The 21765-nt window shown below is 32.7% G+C and overlaps 2 protein-coding genes across 2 annotated transcripts; one reads left to right on the top strand and one right to left on the bottom strand.

Moving 5' to 3' along the window:
• The first annotated feature begins 8194 nt into the window (after positions 1-8194).
• LOC115960885 (protein ORANGE-GREEN, chloroplastic) lies at positions 8195-15439 on the top strand. Its single transcript, XM_031079885.1, has 8 exons — positions 8195-8574; positions 8662-8776; positions 9363-9479; positions 9623-9709; positions 11485-11561; positions 12794-12921; positions 14597-14733; positions 15183-15439. The coding sequence occupies exons 1-8, from the start codon at positions 8360-8362 to the stop codon at positions 15258-15260; spliced, it is 954 nt and encodes a 317-aa protein (XP_030935745.1). The 5' UTR covers positions 8195-8359; the 3' UTR covers positions 15261-15439.
• A 621-nt stretch (positions 15440-16060) lies between these two features.
• On the bottom strand, positions 16061-20731 carry LOC115962257 (U6 snRNA phosphodiesterase). Its single transcript, XM_031081163.1, has 6 exons — positions 20241-20731; positions 20060-20152; positions 18289-18538; positions 18097-18193; positions 16701-16766; positions 16061-16590 (listed from the first exon to the last, which is right to left on the bottom strand). The coding sequence occupies exons 1-6, from the start codon at positions 20398-20400 to the stop codon at positions 16393-16395; spliced, it is 864 nt and encodes a 287-aa protein (XP_030937023.1). The 5' UTR covers positions 20401-20731; the 3' UTR covers positions 16061-16392.
• Between the last annotated feature and the right edge of the window lie 1034 nt (positions 20732-21765).

Here is a 21765-nt window from a genome sequence, read left to right as displayed (position 1 = left end):
TTGGAACAACCGAAAGTACTTGACAAAAATCTCCCCCAAAATTAGCACTTTCCCACCAAAAGGTAAATTTACTTCCATAATATTTTTAAATATTCTATCTAAAGATTCAAGTGCACGTCGATTTACCATTGGGGGTTCATCCCAAATAATTATGGTGGCACGTCTAATAAGTTCAGCTAAATCTATTTGTTTACTTATTGAGAAAGTATATGAAGTATTGGGAGTTAAAGGAATCTTAAACCTAGAATGTGTTGTTCTTTCATCAAAGAGTAATGTTACTGCTATGCCAGATGTAGCTGTGGTAATTGTAATGTGACCAGCTTTTCTCAAGGTTGCCAATATTGTGCAATACAAAAATGTTTTCCTAGTTCCTCCTAGCCCATCGACAAAGAATATCATGCTTTGCTTACGATCAATAACTGTCATAATTGTCTCATATGCAACTCTTTGGTCGTTATTCAACTTTTCAGTTAAAGTGAGTTCTTCGTCTACATTAGGAATAGTTAGCTCATCCTGTATGAGTCTTAGTACAACTGAATCATTATCACATTCCCCAGTTGAAATCGGCAAATCATACTCTGTGATGTGCTTTCCATGTTGCAAGAGTTATGCCTCTAAATCATTAAGAAGTTTATTTGTATGACATGTCTTTGTTGTAACAAATGTTGATGGATAATCTTCTACCATATATGGGTAGAACTCATTTCACAATTCTCTTGCTCTAGTTGGTAGACAAAATACCAATATTGTTGCAAACAATCTTCTTAAAGCTGACAGCATTCGAATGTCTCTTGCCCCAAGCAAACACTGTCGTATGTTATTATCATTCTCTAGTAAACCCCTTTCTTTAGCTGCTTGCTTAAAAGTTGGATAGTTGATCCCATTGACAGTCAATAAATCGTCAAATCTGGTTGGCCCCTTGACATGATTAAGGACACACAAATTGAATTTCTCTCCATCAAATGGTGAAATAGTATATATATCCTACCATTACTTTTTTATGAGATCTTCTTCTTGTCCATGTTTTTTTTTTTTGTATAATTCCAATAATAATGGTTAGGAAACTCTATATATAGATAATTTCGTGCATCATGATCAATCATATTCATTTTAAAAAAAAAAAAAAATCAGTGAGCATTGTCTTTTTACTTCACTCCAAAATATTAGCAATAGGTTCATGTGGTCTAAAGCGTACCCGTTGTCTATCTGGAAGATGAATTTACAAACGAAAAATGGCAGGGTACATTTGATACATAGGAAAAGAAAATATCTTCCAACATGCCTTTAGAACACAAACCCATCTTGCATCAATGTACTATTGGACCTCATCATAATTTGGGCTTGGTCTAACTTCCATAGAGACATAATCTGGGCCTTTATACACATATTTATATAAGTACTTTACACTCTTGATATTGCAACATATTTCAATAATAATGTGGCAAATTGGCAATTATATTTCAGCAATAACCAAGGATTATATGGAACAACCCAAGTGTTGTCTACCATAATTTTGCAATGATCATTCAATGGCATGGGATTATTAGTATCATATCATTTGTAAACAGGATATAAGTCATTTCCTTGGTAGGTTTCTGGCAAGAAAGGCTTTGGGTATCCTTATTTACATAGCCAATTTTTCATGCACAGTGATCTTGGATTTTTTACTCCGCAAGGACCATGTATCATACACGGTATTTCTGCTTTAATAACCTAATTGAAATCCTCTAGATTATGCAATTTATTATCTTCATCGAGAATTATAAGCATGTGTGCATGTGGTAAACCCCTTTTTTGGAACTCAAAGACCTGCACATATACATAACTCTTTGAAGAACCCCCTTGACCCCGATACCATCTTTCAATTCTTCAAATTTCGATTTAAAAACTCTTGCAAGCAAGTCTAGACAATCTTGTAGGTTTTGTGCAGGTAAAAGCTCATTTTGGATTTCTTCCCACCTTGGATTGCACATCATTGTGATGAATAAATCTGGATTTCCAAACTTTTGAACCAATGACATTGCATCTAAAAATTGTTGGATCATATCGCGTGGGCTTCCCACAAATGATGAAGGTAGAATGGTTCTATGTCCAACATTTCCTAAATATAAGATGAAAAAGTTGCGCCATTAATAAATGTATGATTAATATTAAATTGGGCAAATTGCAAATTACACCCCTAAAGTTTGGGGGTATTTGGATTTTACACCCTGATGTTTCAAAATTTAGATTTCACCCCCTGAAGGAGGATAAATAGTTACCTGTGAAGTGTAGTAGTTCCATTATTTCTCCTCTCCCATCGATGCCAGCTGAGACAAAAGTTCATACCCTTATTAACTCGAATTTGGGAGTATAGAAACAAGACATGGTTCATCAATTGTTTCTACCACATGAATCCTCAGTGGTTTTGGGAATTCCCCTTAGCAAAAGAAACCCTTCTGATCATATTGTTTGGGCACACACCCTATCTAGATTGTTTTCCACTAGCAGTGCCTATAAGCTCCATGTGTCTAGTATTTCGGCTGGCCTTGCAAATAGCTCAAATCCGAGTCCACAAAAATAGTTTTAGAAGGGTATTTGGCAGCTGCATATTCTTAACAAGATCAATCATTTTATTTGGAAGGCTAGTAACAATGCGTTGCCAACAATGAGTAATTTGTTTCACTGGCAGATTACCTCCTTGGCTACTTGTGAACTCTGTAAAGCTTGTCCTGAAGATTCATTGCACACTCTCTGGCTTTGCAAGGAAGTGGAAAGTGCATGGAGTTTGTTCATCAGCTTCCACCAAGCGAACTTTCCTCCTCCAACAAATTCCTATGAGCTAACTAATCGATTTTTGCAAGTTAAAGATGATTATAGGAAGGAAATTTTTGTTATCTCGGCTTGGCTTTTATGAAGCTAGAGGAATGTTGTTCATTTTGGCAAACTCGTGCAATCTATTGCTAACATTAGTGCTTTGGTAGGAAATTTGCTCTAAGATTTTCTTGCTGCACAAGATGTAGAACCGAAGTCACTTTGCCATCTGATGTGAAACATTGGCATCCTCCAGATCAAGATTCTTACAAGCTTAACTTTGATGTAGTTGTCTTCAAAGCTTCTAATACAGCTGGAATTGGGGTTATAGCTCGTGATTGGCGTGGGGAAGTTATTGGTGCTCTGTCTCAGTCTATTCTGGCTTCTCACTCGGTTGCATATATGGAGGCCCAGGCATGTCAAAGAGCTATCCAATTTGCTGTTGAAATTAGGCTTCGCAGAGTTGTTTTTGAAGGGGATTCAGCTTTGGTGATCAATGATATTACTCAAGAAGGTGCTGAATTTTCTTCCTATGGAAACATTATTGATGAAATTCACTACATCGCTGCAGATTTCCAATTTTTCAAATTCAATCATGTTAGTCGTGTATGTAATTGTGTTGCAGATGTTTTAGCTAAAAATGCTAAAAACATTTAGGGGCAACAGGTGTGGATGGAAGATCCACCTGATGACATTGTTCCCCTATTGCTTTTTGATGTTCATTAATTTTTCCTTTCAATTAAGTCCTAGACTGCTAGTTTGGTTTCTCATAAAAAAAAAAAAAAATTTGAAGACGTAATTGTTAGAACATAGTAGAAATGGTTCTATATTAAGAGCATTAAATTCCTTTTGATTTGACTATTCAAAGAAAAAAGCTTGAATTATGTAAGATTTTGTGAAAAAAAAAAATTATTACAAATTATGAGAATATTTCCTTATCAAGTATGCAAAAAATTTATTGGAATTCATCTAAATTTCATTGGAAAATGTATCATAATTTTCTAAAAATAAAAATGCCTTATTTATCTTAACTAGAGCCAGAATCCCCTTAAATTTGCTTGTTACTCTCAATAATTATTTGATTTTTATTGAAATCAATAGTAATACCATCAAAAAAAAATTATCAATAAAAAGTTTCTTGAAATAACTCTCCTTAATTTTATCAAAGTGTTTGCATCAATTTTTATATGAATATGCATGTAATTTCTCAAAAAAAAAAAAAAAAATTGTAAATTTCTCTTAATCATTTTTATTAGGAAACATGTCCAATTTATTTTTTTAAGGGTTTAGTTTATTTTTTATAAAAGTAATATGCCACAATCATATTTTGATCATCACTGAAAAGGTACAAAAATATTTTAAAACTCATGTTGCACATGGTAATCTAAGATTTCGCCATGTGACCATTGACTAGTAGTTTTGCCACTGCACATGACAGCCTTATATCATGTCGAGTGTCAAGCTTCTAGAATGTTCCAACTTCCAAGACATCACCAATTCACTTTGTGTTGATCTACATTACTCTAACCTTTATGGTTTTAGTGCAGTCATAATTTTTTGTTTTTTTGTTTTTTGAATCTTAGTTTTGCCATTTTTGAATTGTGAAATACATGCATTATTTGACCTTATTAGCTTGGAATGAAGTTGAGAGTCATGTAATTTAGTAATATTACATGTTTTCCTTTCTAAGAAGAACATGGATTCAAATCTCCTTCCTCTATTGATGTTTATAAAAATAAAAGAAAAAGGCTTGAATGAAGAAAAATATAATTCAAAAAGAATGACATATAGAATTTGAGATATAAAAGTGACTATTTGTGGGTGAAGCACAAAGAGGAATGATTTCATAGTTTTTTAGTTTTTGGACAAACGATTGAGTTGCAATCTACAGGAGAGAAAAAGATATAGGTGAGTTGCAAAGAGAAAGAAAGAGTTGGGTGTATTGCAAAGAGATTGAAGGGTCATTTGGTAGTGGTGCTCAAGTAAAGACGAAGCCAAAACTTTAAGTTAGGGGGGGGTGGTTTACTGTTGGCTGTGTGCAGGAGTTTTAACTTCTGACTTTGCTTCTACTTAGTTGTTGAGATTTTTTTTTTTTTTTTTTTTTTTGTGGGTAAGAACAAAATTATTTTTGTTTAGAATTTTTTAAAGGGCAGGGTTGTTTATTTTGGATAAAATTGGTTAATTAAACTTAATTTTTTTAATTTACTCTTGGTGATTTTTGTTGTTGGGCTTATATATTTTGTTTTAGATTTTAGATCTATAAATTTTTTATGGTCACTAAAATGAGGAAAATGCTAGAGCTACAAGTTTTTTATTTTATTTTATAAATTACTGATATGATAAGTAATTACTGGTAAGTAAAGAAATGCTATGAGTGGTGGGCCCATTTATGAACCAATAAGAATTTTCTACCAAAACATTTTGTAAAAAATTTTGTGAGTATAACATTACCTTTAAAAAAATCAATGATATTATTTAAGGGAAACAAAATGTAATTTTATAAAACAAAATTGCTAAAATTAATACACACATATATATTTATATAATAATAACATTTTTTTAAAAAAAAATTTGGGGGGTGGGGGGGGGGGGGCCATTGCCCCCTAGTCCAATGATAGCTCTGTCCCTGTGCTCAAGTATTATTGTTCAAAATGATGTGAAAATTTTGATTTAAAAAGTGTTGTGAAAATACGTGTTTAAAGTACTTATAATGCAAAAAAAAACATGTTTGGTACCATATTTTAAATAACATATTTAAAATATTTATAAAAAAAAAAAAGAAAAAAAAAAGAGAAGGACAAAGTGGTGGGCCCCTAGTAGAGAAAAAGAAAAAGAAAAAAAAAGTTTAGTCTTGTCAATAGGTCCCATGATTTTTAACTTATTTATAAAAAGATCGCTCAGCAACGTTACTTAAAAACTAAGGGTCTGTTTGGTATGTAATTCTAAACAACAGTTTTCAGTATTTAAATACTAAAAATTGTGGTTCTAAAAAAAACAACGCTTTTGGTAAGGGTGTTTGTTTAGAAGTGATTGAGTTATATTGCTTATTTTAGATTGTTTAAACATTTTATTTGGAAAACTCCTCTTCCTAGTTTTCAAATTTCAAACAATGTTGCTCAATGACACTTTTGTAAATATTTTGAAAAACATGGAGCCCACTTGATTAGACAACACATAAAGCTATCTTTTTTCAATTTCAACCAAGGAGCTCATTTGTCAGCTTTAAAAAAAAAACATACACACACACATACACACACATATTAAACACAATTATGTTTTTTCACACATTGAAACATATTATTTGAAACATGGTATCAAACACATTTTTTTTTTTTTTATGAATATTGTAAATACTTGTTTTCACAACACTTTTTAAACCACAATTTTTACATCATTTTAAACGATGATACTAGAAATCTCCAACCAAATAGCCCTAAGAGTCTTTAAAAAAATTGGAATAAAAAATCCTTTTGTTAAAATTATGGTGCTAAGTGCTAACCACTTTTTGTTTTTTGAGAAACAAGCACACACATAGTGGGTTTTTAGGGAAGTTTGTGGTATGTTTTTTTCGTTAGAATAATGTATCATCATCTCTATTATGTGTGTGTGTTTGTTTCTAATAATAATAAAAATAAAAGATAATTGTTCATATTATGTTTTTAGTGAAGTTTGTAGCATACTTTTGTATTAATCTATATATATATATATACATATCTTTTTTTTTTAAATAAAATTATTTTTGTTTAGTCCTTAACAAGGAGTGAAACTTTACCTCTCTAACAAGTTCAATTTAAACTCAAACTCAAACGTTGATAATTTATTTCCAAATTTGTAAGGTTAATCATGAAGACTATAAAAGCTTATGAGCTCTTCTTCTGTTATTTTCTTTTCCTCTACTTTGTTATGGAAAAAAATTTATTTTATAGTTTTTCATGTATTTTTCGTACATGAACCACCAAACTCTCTTTAGCCGATTTTTACAAGATAAAAAAGCTTGCAATAATTGAAATTTAAGGTTGCTGCTATTGCATATGTCTTTGTTTTACCTTACGATATGAAAGTATGTTAATTTATTGAGCAAAAAGCTTATATACGATATATTAAGAGGAGGTATGGCTTTCATTATTTTAATGTGATCTCCTGCTTAACATTTTTTAGCATGGACCACATGCTGATAAGGTTCGTTTAAAGTTTAGACCCATTAAAATTAAAAAACTTATTGCTTTATGGATTTGTGTACTTATTCTTTTTCTAATATTTCTCTTTTAAATAGTCATATACTTTTTGAATTGTTTCAAAAATTTATTCTTTAATTATATATCTTTTTGGGTATTTTGAAAGTTTTAACATCTGAATTTGTGTTATCACACACGCACACACACACACACATATATTATCTATAATTTGTAGTTTTGAATCTTTTAGTTCCTTTCAATAGTTATAGCCATAGATTATTCTTTTATGGATTATTCTTTTGAATGTAACCTATCTTTCTCTTATATTTCTCTATTGTTTAGTCATATATATTTTGTTTTGTTTCAATAATTTCTAAACAGTGAAGCATCTAATTCTTTAATATTTTTTGGTTTTTCAGAAGTTTTAATATCTGAATTTTTAAATTATTTTTTTGCAGTATTTAAAATTGTTTGACAAATTTTTTGTAAGCCATTACACGTTCAAGCAATGACTTCTTCATCAAATTGTAACACAAATTAAAGTCATACAAGAGCAAATTATGCAATGGTGTAATTTCTTAATCAATTTAAGATTTTATAAAATTATTTTAGTTTACCTCACAAATAAATAGGTTCTCATGCATAGTATGAGTTAGACTAGTAATACAAAACTTTGAATATCCACAATAGCTAGCATGCATTTTCCTTTGTGTAATGGTATGTTATTAGTGGCACACTAGTCTTATGTGCGCGAATTTTTTGAGTTTATTTTATGCAATTTTAGCTGGGTTAGCGAAATGTCTAGACCAATACTAATTTAATTCTCTTTACTTTTTAATATAATTTTGTTTTTTGTTTTTGTTAGGCAAAACCACCAGGAATTACTAATTTATATCCTTAAATCCGAAATGATAATGTTGATTTTTTTTCTGTCATTGTACTACCCCAACCAAATGTTGTTGTAACTTGTAAGAAAGATAGAAAATGACATGATTTTATGCGACCAGATTGGAATTTGTGTTGGAATCCAACCGAACTAGCTCCACTAAAAATCAAAAATTAAAATAAAATAAAAAAAGGAAAATGCACCAGAGCCATCGTTCCACGTAGCAAACCACCTCCTTCCCTAATTCCTATTCCTATCCACCATATATAGACAAATATATATTTCTCCATCAAAAAAATAAAAATAAAAACTTGTTTCAATACACTAAATAATAATAATATTGTTAAGTCAGTGAGAAATGAGAAGTGGTTGAACACTTTGAAGTTGGAGTAAAAATGGCAGTCGCAGTTTCAAAAATTCCACTCCACTCCTGAACTCCACTACCAAAATTGAACTGAACAGAGAGAGAGAGAGAGAGAGAGAGAGAGTTTTAGTTTGAGAGAGTATGATCCGAGTATTGGCGGTGTCGTATCCTATAAACCCGCCGTGTCCGTACGGTGTCCATAACTGGACTAGCAGTAGATTTCCTCATGTAAAGCCTAATCTCAACTCCAGATCATGGCGATCCAGAGCCTCCTCCGATGCCGACTCTTCTTCCTCTTCTTCTTCTTCTTTTGCTCCTTCCATCGACTCCGATTCTACTGACAAAAACGCCACCGGGTAATATATGTGTGAGAGAGAGAGAGGGAGAATTTTGGTTGAAATTAATAGTTGATTCATGTGTGCGCCTGTTGTGTTTTTCATCAGATTCTGTATAATAGAAGGGCCTGAAACGGTCCAAGATTTCGCCAAAATGGAACTGCAAGAAATTCAAGACAACATTCGGAGTCGTCGCAACAAAATCTTCTCGCACATGGAGGAGGTCTGTCTCTGTTACTGTTAAGGTTACACTTACTGTGAGACTGAGGATTATTTAAGGAACACTCTCTAGTCTCTTCTATTAATATATGTCATTAATTGTCTCTCTTTTTTTTGATACATCATAGGATAGAAATTCAACTTATGCTCTAGTAAATTCCTTGTGGCTAGATCTTTATTGTATGCTCAAATCATGTGTACAATGTATATGTAGAGACTAGGAGCTAGGTTAGGTGTACATGGGGCCATAACTGAATGAAAATTATAAATTTTTAGGCTTATTTTACTAGAAACGTATATACAATATATATTCATTGACATCTGATGGTTCTTGGGTATGATCCATGTTTATGCTTTTATTTTAAATTTACATTTCTTTGATAGTTCTCCTTCTTCCTTGTACAAAGAAATGAAGTTTAGTAAACTATTTGTAGCTGCAGTTTTATAACTATTGTTAAGATATGGTGCAGCGTTTTATTCATTATGCCTAATATAGTTCAAATAATAAATGAGTATAGATTTCCTGGTTTTCTACTCTTTTTCCTATCTGATTACATTTTCCTTTTATCAAAATCCTTCAATATGTTTAGGTGCGTAGGCTGAGAATACAACAGAGGATTAGAAATGCAGAGCTTGGAATTTTAAAGGAAGTGCAAGAGAATGAACTTCCTAATTTTCCATCATTCATTCCATTCTTGCCTCCTTTGGTGAGCTTTCTCTCATAGAGTGTATTCTAATGCTGGCTACATATTTCAGTAAATTAATTCTGAAAAAAAAAAAAAAAAACCCATAAATTATGCTTTGTTCTTGATGATGATCGTGTGGGAGATAATCAATGTATTTCCTGCAGACTTCAGAAAACCTTAAACAGTATTATGCCTCGTGTTTTTCTCTTATTGCCGGGATTATCATTTTTGGGGGCCTTCTAGCACCCACTGTAAGTTACTTCTGCACCAAATCAGTATGATTAATTCTTTCAATGATTCATACACAGTACATTTGATGCAGTTGAATTTTTAGTCTGTATGTGTGTGTATTTGTGTTTTAACATGTAATATTATTTTGAAGGAATTGCGTTCCAGGCCATGAAATCTTATACCTTTCATTGTATTTTACCTTTTTTAACATCTATCCTCCTCCATTTTCCTTTTTATTGTTTAAAGGGTGGTTCTTAGTTAAATTTTTACTGGAATTTTCCGGTAAGTATAATATATTTATAATGTTTACATCCTTAGGTAGACCATTATATATGTATTTATCATATTTAGAGGAGAGGAATTATTATTCTGCTGCAATGGAAGGCCATCAAAGAAAATGTTTTCAATTAACATATGCTCTACATGTAGTGTGAAAATTAGATGTTGTATGTTAGCTGTCCTGATTTTATTTGTATAGAAGAAATGAAGGGATTAGCATAAGCTATACAGCTAGAACTAGACCAACTACCACTGAATTAGTCTTGTAGAAAGTATTTTGTATATTTAAAGTATTCAAAATTGTACCATGAATTATGATGCCTCTCATTGGAGGAACACAAGACCTTTTAAAACCACATAAAATAAATATTGAATACATGAATTTGTGAAGTAGTGACAACCCAATCTTCCATGGCTGCATCATTTTCTTGATCTAATTTCAAAATAGAAGTTAACGTGTAGTAAGGGTGATTTTGAAATGTTTTCTTTCTTTCCTTCTTTTTAACATACAGAATTTAAACCTATGGCATTCACTTTATGGTGGTTAGTTTTAAAATTAAACAAAATTTAAAGCCATACATAATGGTGTATTAAGTAAACAAGATTCACATATTAATAAAATAATAACCAAAGCTCACAACTATGAACTATGGTTGGCATTTCACAATTACAAAAAAGACCAAAAATACCCCTAACTCTAGTAACTTAGAGAAAAGTTAAATATAAGATGATGCAAGACACTATAACCTAGTGGACTACCATGGGCACTTATTATTGGACCAAAAAGATTTTTTGATGCAATGGATTCCATAGCGTTAGTTTTTTTATTTCCAAAATCTGAATAGAATATGTTCAATGGAACCATGCTGGGGGATTACTTTCAATATTAGACCAGCAGGGCAAAACACCTGTGATATGATTTGCCAAATCACAATGGCATCAAAATAAGGAAAAGATGGTCCTAATAATATTCAAGTTTAGTCCTTGCTGATGGGAAGGAAATAGGAGATAGAGACCATTTGATAGAGCATCTGTCAAGAGCACAAACAAAACTTGAGTAGCAGGTGAACAGTCCTGGATGGTCCTATGTATTTGGTCTAGTTTAGAATAAAAACTGTACATATTGCTATCCTTAAGTGTACATAAACAGAAAAATAATTCGGTTACAAAAATCTTGCTTGTGTCCACGCACCCCCCCCCCCCCCCCCCCCCCCCCCCCCCCCCCCAAAAAAAAAAAAAAGAAGCTTTTCCATTTCTTTGTGAAGACCAATAATCTTGTCATACCTAACTAAAGAATGTATGGGGCTGAAGGTCACACTTAATGTAAGAGAAAGCTTTCAAAAAGTTGCCCCATAATATTGCGATTTTCAGATGGTCAACAAATCTACAGAATTTAATCATGAAAAAATGAGGATGCATATCAATTATCAAATCATTCTTGGTTCTTTGGGAAACATGGATCACTTTAGGTTTCTGAATTTTCTTTTCCCCTAATGCTTCCCTTTTCGTAACTCAGTTGGAGCTTAAGCTGGGAATTGGAGGCACATCATATGAAGATTTTATCCGAAGCATGCATCTACCAATGCAGTTGAGGTAGAGTTCATATCTTGGTCTCTTATCACTTAGTTTCTCTAGTTTTGTTAGTCTTGAGTTTGATTTTCATCTTCGTCACTATGGTACATTTGAACTATTTCTCAGTTGCCCTTTGTGAAACTGCTTGTAGAAATATGTTTAAAAAATCATGAAAATTTTCATGACCAAAAAACTACATTATCTATAACTTATATGTGGTTCAGAACCTAGACTCATCATCCATGAATCAATTTCTTTTCCTTTTGTATTTGTTGGCCTCCAACCAATTTTAGTAATATCTCTACAATTAATGTAAATGTAAGCAATTGCCTTGTTCTGAAGATAGAAATTTCTGACCAGCTCCTTGAAGTATTTTAAGTGATACACTTCAATTGTAAAATGACTGAAATTATGTCACTGCTTAAGGGCTATTTGAATGAAAAATAATTCTGGTATGTTATTTTAAGATAATTATGTTATATATAAAAAACGTAATTTGGAATATATTTTCAATCTGAGAAAAATGATTGGTGGTGATTAATCTGTAGATAAGCATATTAACTGGCTTTCCATTATCCTTTGTGCTTTGTTTGGATAAGGAAACGGTATTACTTAAAACTTAAAATTGTTGACAATAGAGAGTTTTCTGTTGGCTGTCACTAAACTTTGTATTGGCACAAAATTATTGCCAAAAAAGGGGATTCAAGAAACATTAAGTTCAACCTGTTTTTTGACTGCCCCATCCTCGAAATATTGTCTAGGTATTAAATTTTAGATTTTCCAAACAACTAGCCAAGAATGAGAACTTTTTTTAATTAAAATTTTTTTAACATGTTGTAAATTTTTACAGAAGAAAATAAGAAGCGGGTTGGAAGTATGATACTTATAATTCATTCTTAAGGTAGTAGATCAAATCATTTTTTTTTATTTAAATGAGTAAGATCGTAGACCAGGCTTGGAAATAAAAATGTATTTCCTGTTGATTTATTTGCACATATTATTGCTGTTAATTTTGTTGTCCAAGCAAAAAGCTTCAAACTTTAGAAAAGGGCATTTCAGTCATCTTGCAAGGATGGATTGAGATTTGAAACTGAGACAATTATAATTTTCAAGGATCTAGTAAGTAGTTTCGGACTTTAGGTCAAATGAGATGCATGTTATCTGTTATCTACCTTGATATTAATATTTTAAATGATGCCAATACATTGCTGTTTGTAGCTTTATTTATTTACCACCTTTCCTGTCATAAACAGTCAGGTTGATCCCATTGTAGCATCATTCTCTGGAGGAGCAGTTGGAGTGATCTCAGCATTGATGGTGGTTGAAATAAACAATGTAAAACAACAGGAGCATAAAAGATGCAAATATTGTCTTGGAACTGGTATGGATGTTGGAGTTTCTCCCATGTTCTTATTATTAGTTTGTACTTTCTCACTGTTGTTTTTAATGTCTATGATTGAGATGGTTATGTTAATTTATACTCACTCGCTTCGGGTGGACCAAAATGGAGCTTTCAGCTTCGAAGAGAGCCCTTTTGAGCCTACATGGATTCATTCAGCTAAATTTAGGATGCATTCTCAGCTTTTAGAGGCCATCATGTCTCTCACACTTAATTGACCATATTTTGTTCATATATTTGTTGTTTTTATGGTGTTGGCATTTTTATGTTTAACCTTGCTAGGATTTATGGAAAGGGTTTCCACATCCTTGGAAAGATCTATTGACAATGCAAAAGAAACTCTTTCACCCCATCCTACTCTTCTTACCCCTCTCTAATTCACCTTTGTGGTTCTTTTTTTCTTTTAGGGGTGCCTTTATGCTCCTTTTTATTGCTGAGTGGAGAAATAGAAATTTATACTTTTTCACCTATTAAATGAGGGATCTGCTGCTAGCGAATTCTTTAACGCTTGCTCCGAAGATCAGCTTCATGAGGATCATTCCCTACCAGAACACACCAAGCACAACCATGGCACAAACCCATCTCTAGTTAACCTTATCCGTTCTTATCCATTCTTGAAAGTATCAAGATCCACCAACTATTTCTATGGGAGTTCTTTTTGGAGTTGTGACATATAATTCTTATTTTTCATTCTTGTGTCACTGAAAATTTTACGATTTTCAAAAATGTTCTGCCATGGCCAATGGCCACGTAAACAAAATGCTCTTGTGAAAATGTTGGGCTCTCTGGTGAAATGGTGCTGGGTTGAATTTTTATTTTCTGTTGGTGGATTGAATTTGGTTGTTAGTGATAGTGTTTTTGACAGTGGAGAGATGAGACCAGAAATGAACTGGGATAGCTTTAGTTGGGGTGGCGTAGAGGCAAAGTAGAAGGGATTAGGTGGAAAAATCTAAATATTGTTGTTACTTGAATATCAATTTCCGCAACAACAAAAAAAAAAAAAATCAAATCCAAAATACATCCAATGAATTTCTTTTGGATTTGATGATGAGTGCAATGGAGAGAACAATTTAACATTTTGTTGAAGTACGGACTGACATTGATGCAATTTAAAGTGAAAGGGTGACATGGAAACTGGGTGAAAAGGAAACATTGTATCTTAGGACAAAAAACAGGGGGGGTGAAGCATAAATACCCCATAAAAGAAAGTCAAAGAAACTTTGAAACCTTAGAACATGTGAGATTGTAATGGTTTTGAGTAATTAGAAGCTTCTTCACCCCAGCCTCCCCTTTACTTCTCTCATTTCTTGGAAAATGTAATGGCTCTCTTAGTTTTTTTTTCTTTTTTTTAATCTCCTACATGCTAAAACATGTTCACTCCTCCCATACTTTGTGGTTTATGCTTCTGTAGTTTTTCTCTGGTGCATGGTATTATCCCATGAAATGACTCATTCTCCAAAATTCTTATTAAAAATAAACCTCCGATTTATGTTGTTAACAATTGCTTTATATGTATATATCCAATCCAATTTGAATTGTCGTTTAAATGAATAAGTGAAAGCATGTAATTATTTGTTCAGTACTTGAGAATTTCATACCTGAGTAGAGGATATGTCCTCAGTCTACTTATATCCACTCTTCTGATTGAATGGTGCAGGATATCTTGCTTGTGCTCGCTGTTCAAGCACGGGAGCATTGCTTCTTATTGAACCAGTATCAACAATAAGTGGTAGAGATCAACCTCTGTCACCACCTAAAACAGAAAGATGTTCAAATTGTTCAGGCTCTGGAAAGGTTGGACATCCAAATTTTGGTTTTTATATTTCTTTTTGCTTATGTTAATGAGTTTGGTGCATGCGGATATTGAATTGCTGGTTCTCCCTGACACTTCAATGTACAAGGCTCATATGCATATAGGGAAACAGTTGATTCATGAACACATGATGTAGATTTTCATTAGATTGGAAAATAGAAAGTAGTGATGCTTTTTTTGGGAAAATCATCATTACACCTATTGTTTGGCATGCAAGTAGGATCATATAAAACTTGAATGATAGTCTAAACGGATTATTAGTTTCCCCACTTATGAAGGGAATCAAAAGAAAACCATCATCAGCCATTAGTCTAATTCTTACGAAATTGCAATCTAGGTATACTTACTACTTCCCACTATTTTCTCTTTGAAGTTATATATTGATACAATAACCAACCTCAGATTTAATGCCCTATTTTTAATTTGGCAGGTTATGTGCCCCACATGCCTTTGTACTGGAATGGCAATGGCAAGTGAACACGACCCTCGGATTGATCCCTTCGACTAGAGCTGCGCCATCATTGCTGCCTCTCTTTTACTATTTGAATGTACAATTTTGTTCCATAGTTGTCTTTGTGACAACACAGTAATATTTGTATGTACAAAAAGTTCAAAAAATTGTGGATATCTAAATGCCAATAACTGTAACTATAAAATTAAAGTAACCAAATAAATTAAATTACCTAACTCCGCATCAATTTTCATTCTAAATTCTGTTCTCATTAGAAAATTTAACTACAGCACTTTGTCTGGTTATGGGAATTCCATAATATTCAATTTTAAGATTTCTGAATTTTTTTTTAATTCCTCAAATATATAATCCCTTATTTCCACGCATTTATTTATTCAGTTTGGAGATTTTTTAGTATTATTCACTTTACTCTCACTCCATCTTTTGGCCAAATATAAAAAAACCCTTTTATTTTTTATTTTGGAATTTTAGGAAAACAGTATCAGGAAGTACAAACTAGTGCAGATCGTTTCAGATTGGTACAAGTTCTATTCCTATAGTCAGTACAGATCAGTATGCAAGCCAGTCTGGAAAAGAGATTAGTCATTCCAGATTTCATCAAGAGGGGTGCTTATTAGCAAGTACGAGGGCAGCTTAGCAACAATTGATTGGATCCTAGTTCATACAATGATTCACTAGCAAACTGGAATCACCTTAACATAAAATTTTCCATTCACTTTCTCACCACCACTTTGAGGTTTTACAAAGGGCGACACGAATATTCGTAAAATAACCTATTTATGTCCAAAACCAATTCCCAGTCTGGTTTTCACCAGTAATTATATTCTAACCACACCAAATCTTCAGTCAGTTTTACTTCATCAGTCTTTTCCCTTACTTACAAAATGGAAACTAAAGACTAATGTCTATAAACTTACCTATGGTCTAGCACACAAAATACTCCGATATGAGACAAAAAGCCATATTTCGTTTTTTCCTTTCAACTAGATAAGCAAGTAGAATTACATACTGAACAATTTACATTTCAGTCTGATCCTTTAAATATCCATCTTCCATGATTTCCTTCATACAAGACAACATGGGAGTAACAGATGTAAGTCATCATATACATGGTACACCACCTCAAGTGAAATTCTTCAGTGAAGACGCTATTAATTACGGGGTTCGATTAATCATCTTGAACTTTGCATATCTTATATGTTTTCTGACCAATCTTACACTCAATACCGCTGAATTTACTGGTGAAAATGCATTTCTGCAATGAGCCCCTGACATTTACTCTTTTCATTTCTTCTTCAACTATTCTCTTTAGGGAATCACTGATGTCACCCAATGCCCAAGCTAAGGATATATGGGGGCGTGGATCCTGTAGTCAAAATTGGTATGGTAAACTACTCTTTTGAAATATAATATATATGCATAATATTTTGCTGTAAAATAATCATAGATAAATAAAAGAGTGGTAATAAACCAAACCTTATAGAATTCAGGAAGATTGTGAAGCCTATAAACCTCATTAACAACTTGAATTTGCTTGGTTATCTGAAATAAATTGAAGCCAAATCTATCTCACAATTATATGAACGTAATAGCAGATGAGATTCTAGAGAAAATATTTGATGCAATGTAGAAGGGTAAAACTTAGGTACAGTACTTAGGTGCAGTATATTAGGTTCCCCAATTAAATTCAAATACCTAGTTGCATTAAAAATTAAAAATAAATAATAAATAATGTTATATTTTCCAAAGACAAATAAATTCAATGCAACCAAGTGTTTGAATTCAATTGGGGAACCTAATTTACTGTACCTAAGTTTTACCCATGTTGAAATATATGAAATATGCATGCTTCTTAAGAATTTATATTTCTAAAATATGTAAAACAGATCCAGAGCCTAATGGGGCATGACCTTACGTGCAGCTAAATATATATATTTAAAATAATAATAAAATAAATAAAACTTAAGGGAGTAAATGAAGACTTGATGTATTGACCATTAGCCAATCATGTCTATTCCTCTATGAAACAAACAGATTGATTCAATTTCCACGGACATGTAACCGCAAACCTAATTGTAAATGTATTATTTAAATGCTATAACTTCTAGATGAGTTTGCTAGGTTCTTTATGAGTACACCTCATTTCAAAATGTGTAACATTCCTCTTGCATATGACATGAATGGTTGTATTTGCATGTTTTGTATAAAATCAAACTTACCTAGATTCCCATTAAATTTGGGGAATTTCAAAATATCAATAAATAATTAGGCATAAACATAGATACAAAATTAAACTGCATATTTGATGTCTCAGTTTTACACCTTTACATTTATATCCAGCAGGACTTGTGTAATAATGAAAACTCTATCAAATTCGATTGCAACAAGACATGTATCACACCAGGGAAAAAAAATTCACTGTTCCCAACTAGTCATCAATTTTGCATATAACTGTACTAATTCCATTCAAAATGACCCAGAAAATAAAGAGGCTAAAATACCTTTTGGTCTCACTAACATTTTGATTGCATTCATTTGAGTCTCTTAAGTATCAAAAGTTGTAATTTAAACCTTCAACTTTAGAATCGTAATCAATGTGTCCCTTCATCAAGATCTGTCAACTCTGAGCTGTTAAAGGATTTTAACATCAGCCAAATTGACAACAATTCTAAAGCTTGAACATTTAGATTGCAACTTTTAATACTCATGGAACCAAAATGAAAACGACCCAAAAGAGACCAAAAGGCCTTTTAGCCCCAAAAAAAAAACTTTGAAGCAGCAATGACAAATTCAAAACTTGGAAGTTCTACCTTGGGAAGGACAAAAAAGGAAGTTAAATAGGAGAGAGAAAAGAGAAGGATGTCTAGCACACCTCAGCCAATCCTCCTGTAATGACTTCCATGGATAAAAATGTTCGTGTATGATCATCATTAACAAAAACTTCCCATTTACTAAAATCAATCAAATACCTGCCTCCCAAAAAAATTATGTGTTAATGTGGAAACTCGTAATATCAAGCTTAACAACTACAGTAAAATTCATATACGAGAATAGATAATCTGACCGCCTCTGAAATTGAAGCTTCTGCCAAAGCATTGCCACCACTGAATCAATCTGGTGTACCCGGATTGGGACAGTTCTTCCCAAACTTATGTGGAATTCCCTTCCTAAAGCAACTTCAGCAAGTTTTTGATCATCTTTGCACAGACTATTAAGTGGAACATCAACATCAACAACATGAAGACTGGGTACAAGAGATGTGACCTTCTTCAGAAATAAGGCCAGATCCTTCTTTGGTGTAGATGGTATGTAAACTGAAAGTACATTGTTTAAACTACAGTCTCAGTCCAGAGGCATCACTTGATAAAGAAAGTTTAAAATTAGTCTAATCATTGCATTCAAGCCCACCAGAAATTGAAACACACAGGCAAGAAAGAAAAGTCAGAACTTCATTATAATATGTTCCCCACACACACAATTAGGGAAGAACATTGACTCTTTGCCCTCACAAATCTTTCTAACTAATGCAGGCACTCAAGAATGAGTCATAGACAAGAAGCATTTCAAGAGGCATTGATCATTCCATTGAGCCTTCAATCAGGATAAATTTTATATAATGGAATTTGGAAAAGAAACTAACTCTATTCATTATTTTTGTTTTTAAGCTATTGAAATATAGTTTTTATTAAAATATTTTGAAACTTTCTTTTATAAGTATTTTCATTTTTTTTTTCCCTTTTAAGGGCACAAAGAGGGGCACAATCTTAGTACCAGGGAGAATACAAAGGAAAAACCATAGAAAATTAATGAGATTTTAGACAGAAACAGAAGTGGAAGTTGACACCCACTCACAAAGGAACTTTAGGGAAATTGAAATGTTTGGATTTATTATATAGGATATTTGAATGTTGATTAATGAGCAAAACATGAATGAATTAATTGGAAGCTCTTGTATCGCATATCCAAACATAAGTAGTAAACCTGTTTTTCCCTTTCAATTTCATACAGCCTCCCAAAACTCATACAAAATAAGCAAAAAAACCATAGGCTCTTACACAGTAACAGCCTTATCTGGTTCATAAGTTTCACCTATATCCTATATTGTTGCACACAAGTACACAGCCATTTCAAAATCAACATTTTAAAAAAAGAAAAACAGAGAGGAAAAATGCACTAGCATCATTATTGTCATTCGACTCATAACTAGTTGAGAGAATTCTCTGGACCATTAAGAGGGCTGGCATGTGGATTTGTGTGTGTGTGTTTATAAGCATAAGAGTTGTTTTCATTTCTTTTTCCCAAGTTCCAAGCCCTTAAGAGACTATGATAATTACTAGCTGAGCTTCTTTGTTGGTTATATCACCAATGACCAAAAATAATGAGTGAACTCTACTAAAACTCAACTTGGAACCCAGAGGAAATACTCTCAAAAGCCCTCTTTTAACATCCAACTCATTCTAGTTTCTCTATCCCATCATATTTTTAATCATCCAGATTTTGGATAGCCAAGTTCATGTATATAAATTAAGTACTGGCATGGGTTTCAGTTACTCAACTGGTAAAGTCTCTTATTGTTGAATGAGACTTTACCAAATACCGATTAGTGTCTTAGCCGATGATGAGAGCAATCATTATGGAGTAGAAGCCAGAAATTAAAATTCAATTGTAAAGTAAGTACTGGCACGTGGTGCTGATATGATTAACAACCAAATTTAGCTATCATATACACTAAGAACCAAACCAAACATCAAGTTCCACTTTTATCTTCTTTATATTTTTTTAATTAACATTAAGAAATGAGCTTGTTAAGAAAGATGAGTGAAATAATGAATTACCTGGGATGTAGACGTGCAGAGCATAGTTTCCTTCAACATGGGGAAAGGTCCTAACTCTAGCAGCCTGACCAATTTGCAGGGACTCCATATTCCCTTCTCACAAACGAAACATCAAACACTTGGTGAGCACAATTTATACAAAAATGGAAATGAGTAACTTCGAGAGAGAGAAGAATGGTACCTAGGGAATTTGGGGGTTCGAGAAGGAAGAGAGGAGGTGGGGGCAAAAGGGTCGTTGAGGAGGCTTGAGAGTTTGATGTTTGAGGTGGTGGTGGATTTGGGGTGTCATTGTCAGAGTCATCAGAGGATGCGTCTCCGTATGAGGCTATCAGGGCATCCATTATTTCTTTCTTTCTTTCACTCTCAACAAAGGCTCTTTTGGCTTTTTTAGCTATTTCTGGGCTGCTTTTTCCAACAAAGTATTGCCACGTTGTTGAGCACTAAACGAGAAAAGATGGTATCTTTTGTCCTTGAGACTTGAGTTGAGACCCCCCCTCTGCTCTCTCTTTTTCCGACCGGAGAAAAAGACGGTATGTCTATCACTCTTAACTTTAGCTGATCTTCTTCAATTCGATAAAAGAGTCCTCTCTCTCTCTCTCTCTCTCTCTCTCTTTTTCAAATCAAATCAAATCAAGCATGCACCTTATGACTCGTGAGAGCACATATGTTCGGACATTTCATTCCAAATTTTTATTTGCAGCGTAAAACCAATATTTTCTATTTTATATACTTATCAAAACATTTTTATTATATATTTTATACTATATTTTATTAAAGTATCAATTTTTTAATTTATTTTTTTAATTATTTATCTTTCTTCACACACATCAACCACCATCTACTCATTTCTTTCATTCTCATAAATCAGAATACATAAAAAACCGAATTTATAATACATTATATAACCAAAGTATAACTACAGAAGAACCTAATCTTCTATTATTATTATTTTCGTGTATTCTAATAAGTAGTACTATTTACTAAAAAAATACATAAAAAATAATAAATCAAATACAAAATAAATAGTGCAAGAGTAGAAACCATGTATTTTTACTTTTTAGTAGTTTTTTTTTTTTACACAAGTTTGCATGTACTGGTGTGAGTGAATTTTGGATTTTATTAACTAAAATGTAGTACATTTTCTATTATACAATCCCTGATGCGAGTGCTCTGATGCACTTCATGATTTTAATTTACATTTAAAATCAATCCAAATAATTGGATTTGTATTTTTTTTTTTTTTAAGTGTGCATCCCTTTCATAAAATCCAAACCAATCCCCCCCCCCCCTCTTAAAAGTTATCATCATTTTTTAGTAGAATTTTTGGAGGGCCTTTGTTTTGTTTTTTTTTTTTTTTTTTTTTTTTTTTGGTTAACAAAGCTGATAACATAAAACTAAGCAACAACCATTTTGTTACAAAAGAGCTCAACTTTGTCAAAAGCTAGCAAATCAACCACCATAGGCGGTGGTTCATACAACAAAAGGAAATCAGTAGATTGTGTTGCTCCCATGTTAGCAAGCTTGTCAGCACATCTATTAGCTTCCCTAAAGATGTGAGTCACCGTGCAGCTAGGGAAGGTTTTGATCAGGTTCCTGCAGTCATTTAAAAGGGGTTCTAACATGAGATTATGAGAGGAGGGTTATTAAGTAAGTGCACAAGCAAGTCAGCATCAAGCTCTATATTAACATTGAAAATATCGTAATTG

The sequence above is a fragment of the Quercus lobata genome, chromosome 9 (genome assembly GCF_001633185.2).
Source record: "Quercus lobata isolate SW786 chromosome 9, ValleyOak3.0 Primary Assembly, whole genome shotgun sequence".
Taxonomy (NCBI): domain Eukaryota; kingdom Viridiplantae; phylum Streptophyta; class Magnoliopsida; order Fagales; family Fagaceae; genus Quercus; species Quercus lobata.
This window is presented reverse-complemented; position numbering and strand designations above follow the sequence as displayed.

What these genes read in the sequence shown, in the direction of transcription:
- LOC115960885 (XM_031079885.1), top strand. Translation starts at nt 8,360, where the DNA reads ATGATCCGAGTATTGGCGGTGTCGTATCCTATAAACCCGCCGTGTCCG. An exon ending in ACTGACAAAAACGCCACCGG is followed by an intron (nt 8,575 to 8,661) that starts GTAATATATGTG and finishes GTTTTTCATCAG; the next exon opens with ATTCTGTATAATAGAAGGGC. An exon ending in TTCCATTCTTGCCTCCTTTG is followed by an intron (nt 9,480 to 9,622) that starts GTGAGCTTTCTC and finishes TATTTCCTGCAG; the next exon opens with ACTTCAGAAAACCTTAAACA.
- LOC115962257 (XM_031081163.1), bottom strand. Translation starts at nt 20,400, where the DNA reads ATGGATGCCCTGATAGCCTCATACGGAGACGCATCCTCTGATGACTCT. An exon ending in TCTGCACGTCTACATCCCAG is followed by an intron (nt 18,539 to 20,059) that starts GTAATTCATTAT and finishes ATGTACTTTCAG; the next exon opens with TTTACATACCATCTACACCA. An exon ending in ATCTTCCTGAATTCTATAAG is followed by an intron (nt 16,591 to 16,700) that starts GTTTGGTTTATT and finishes TTTTGACTACAG; the next exon opens with GATCCACGCCCCCATATATC.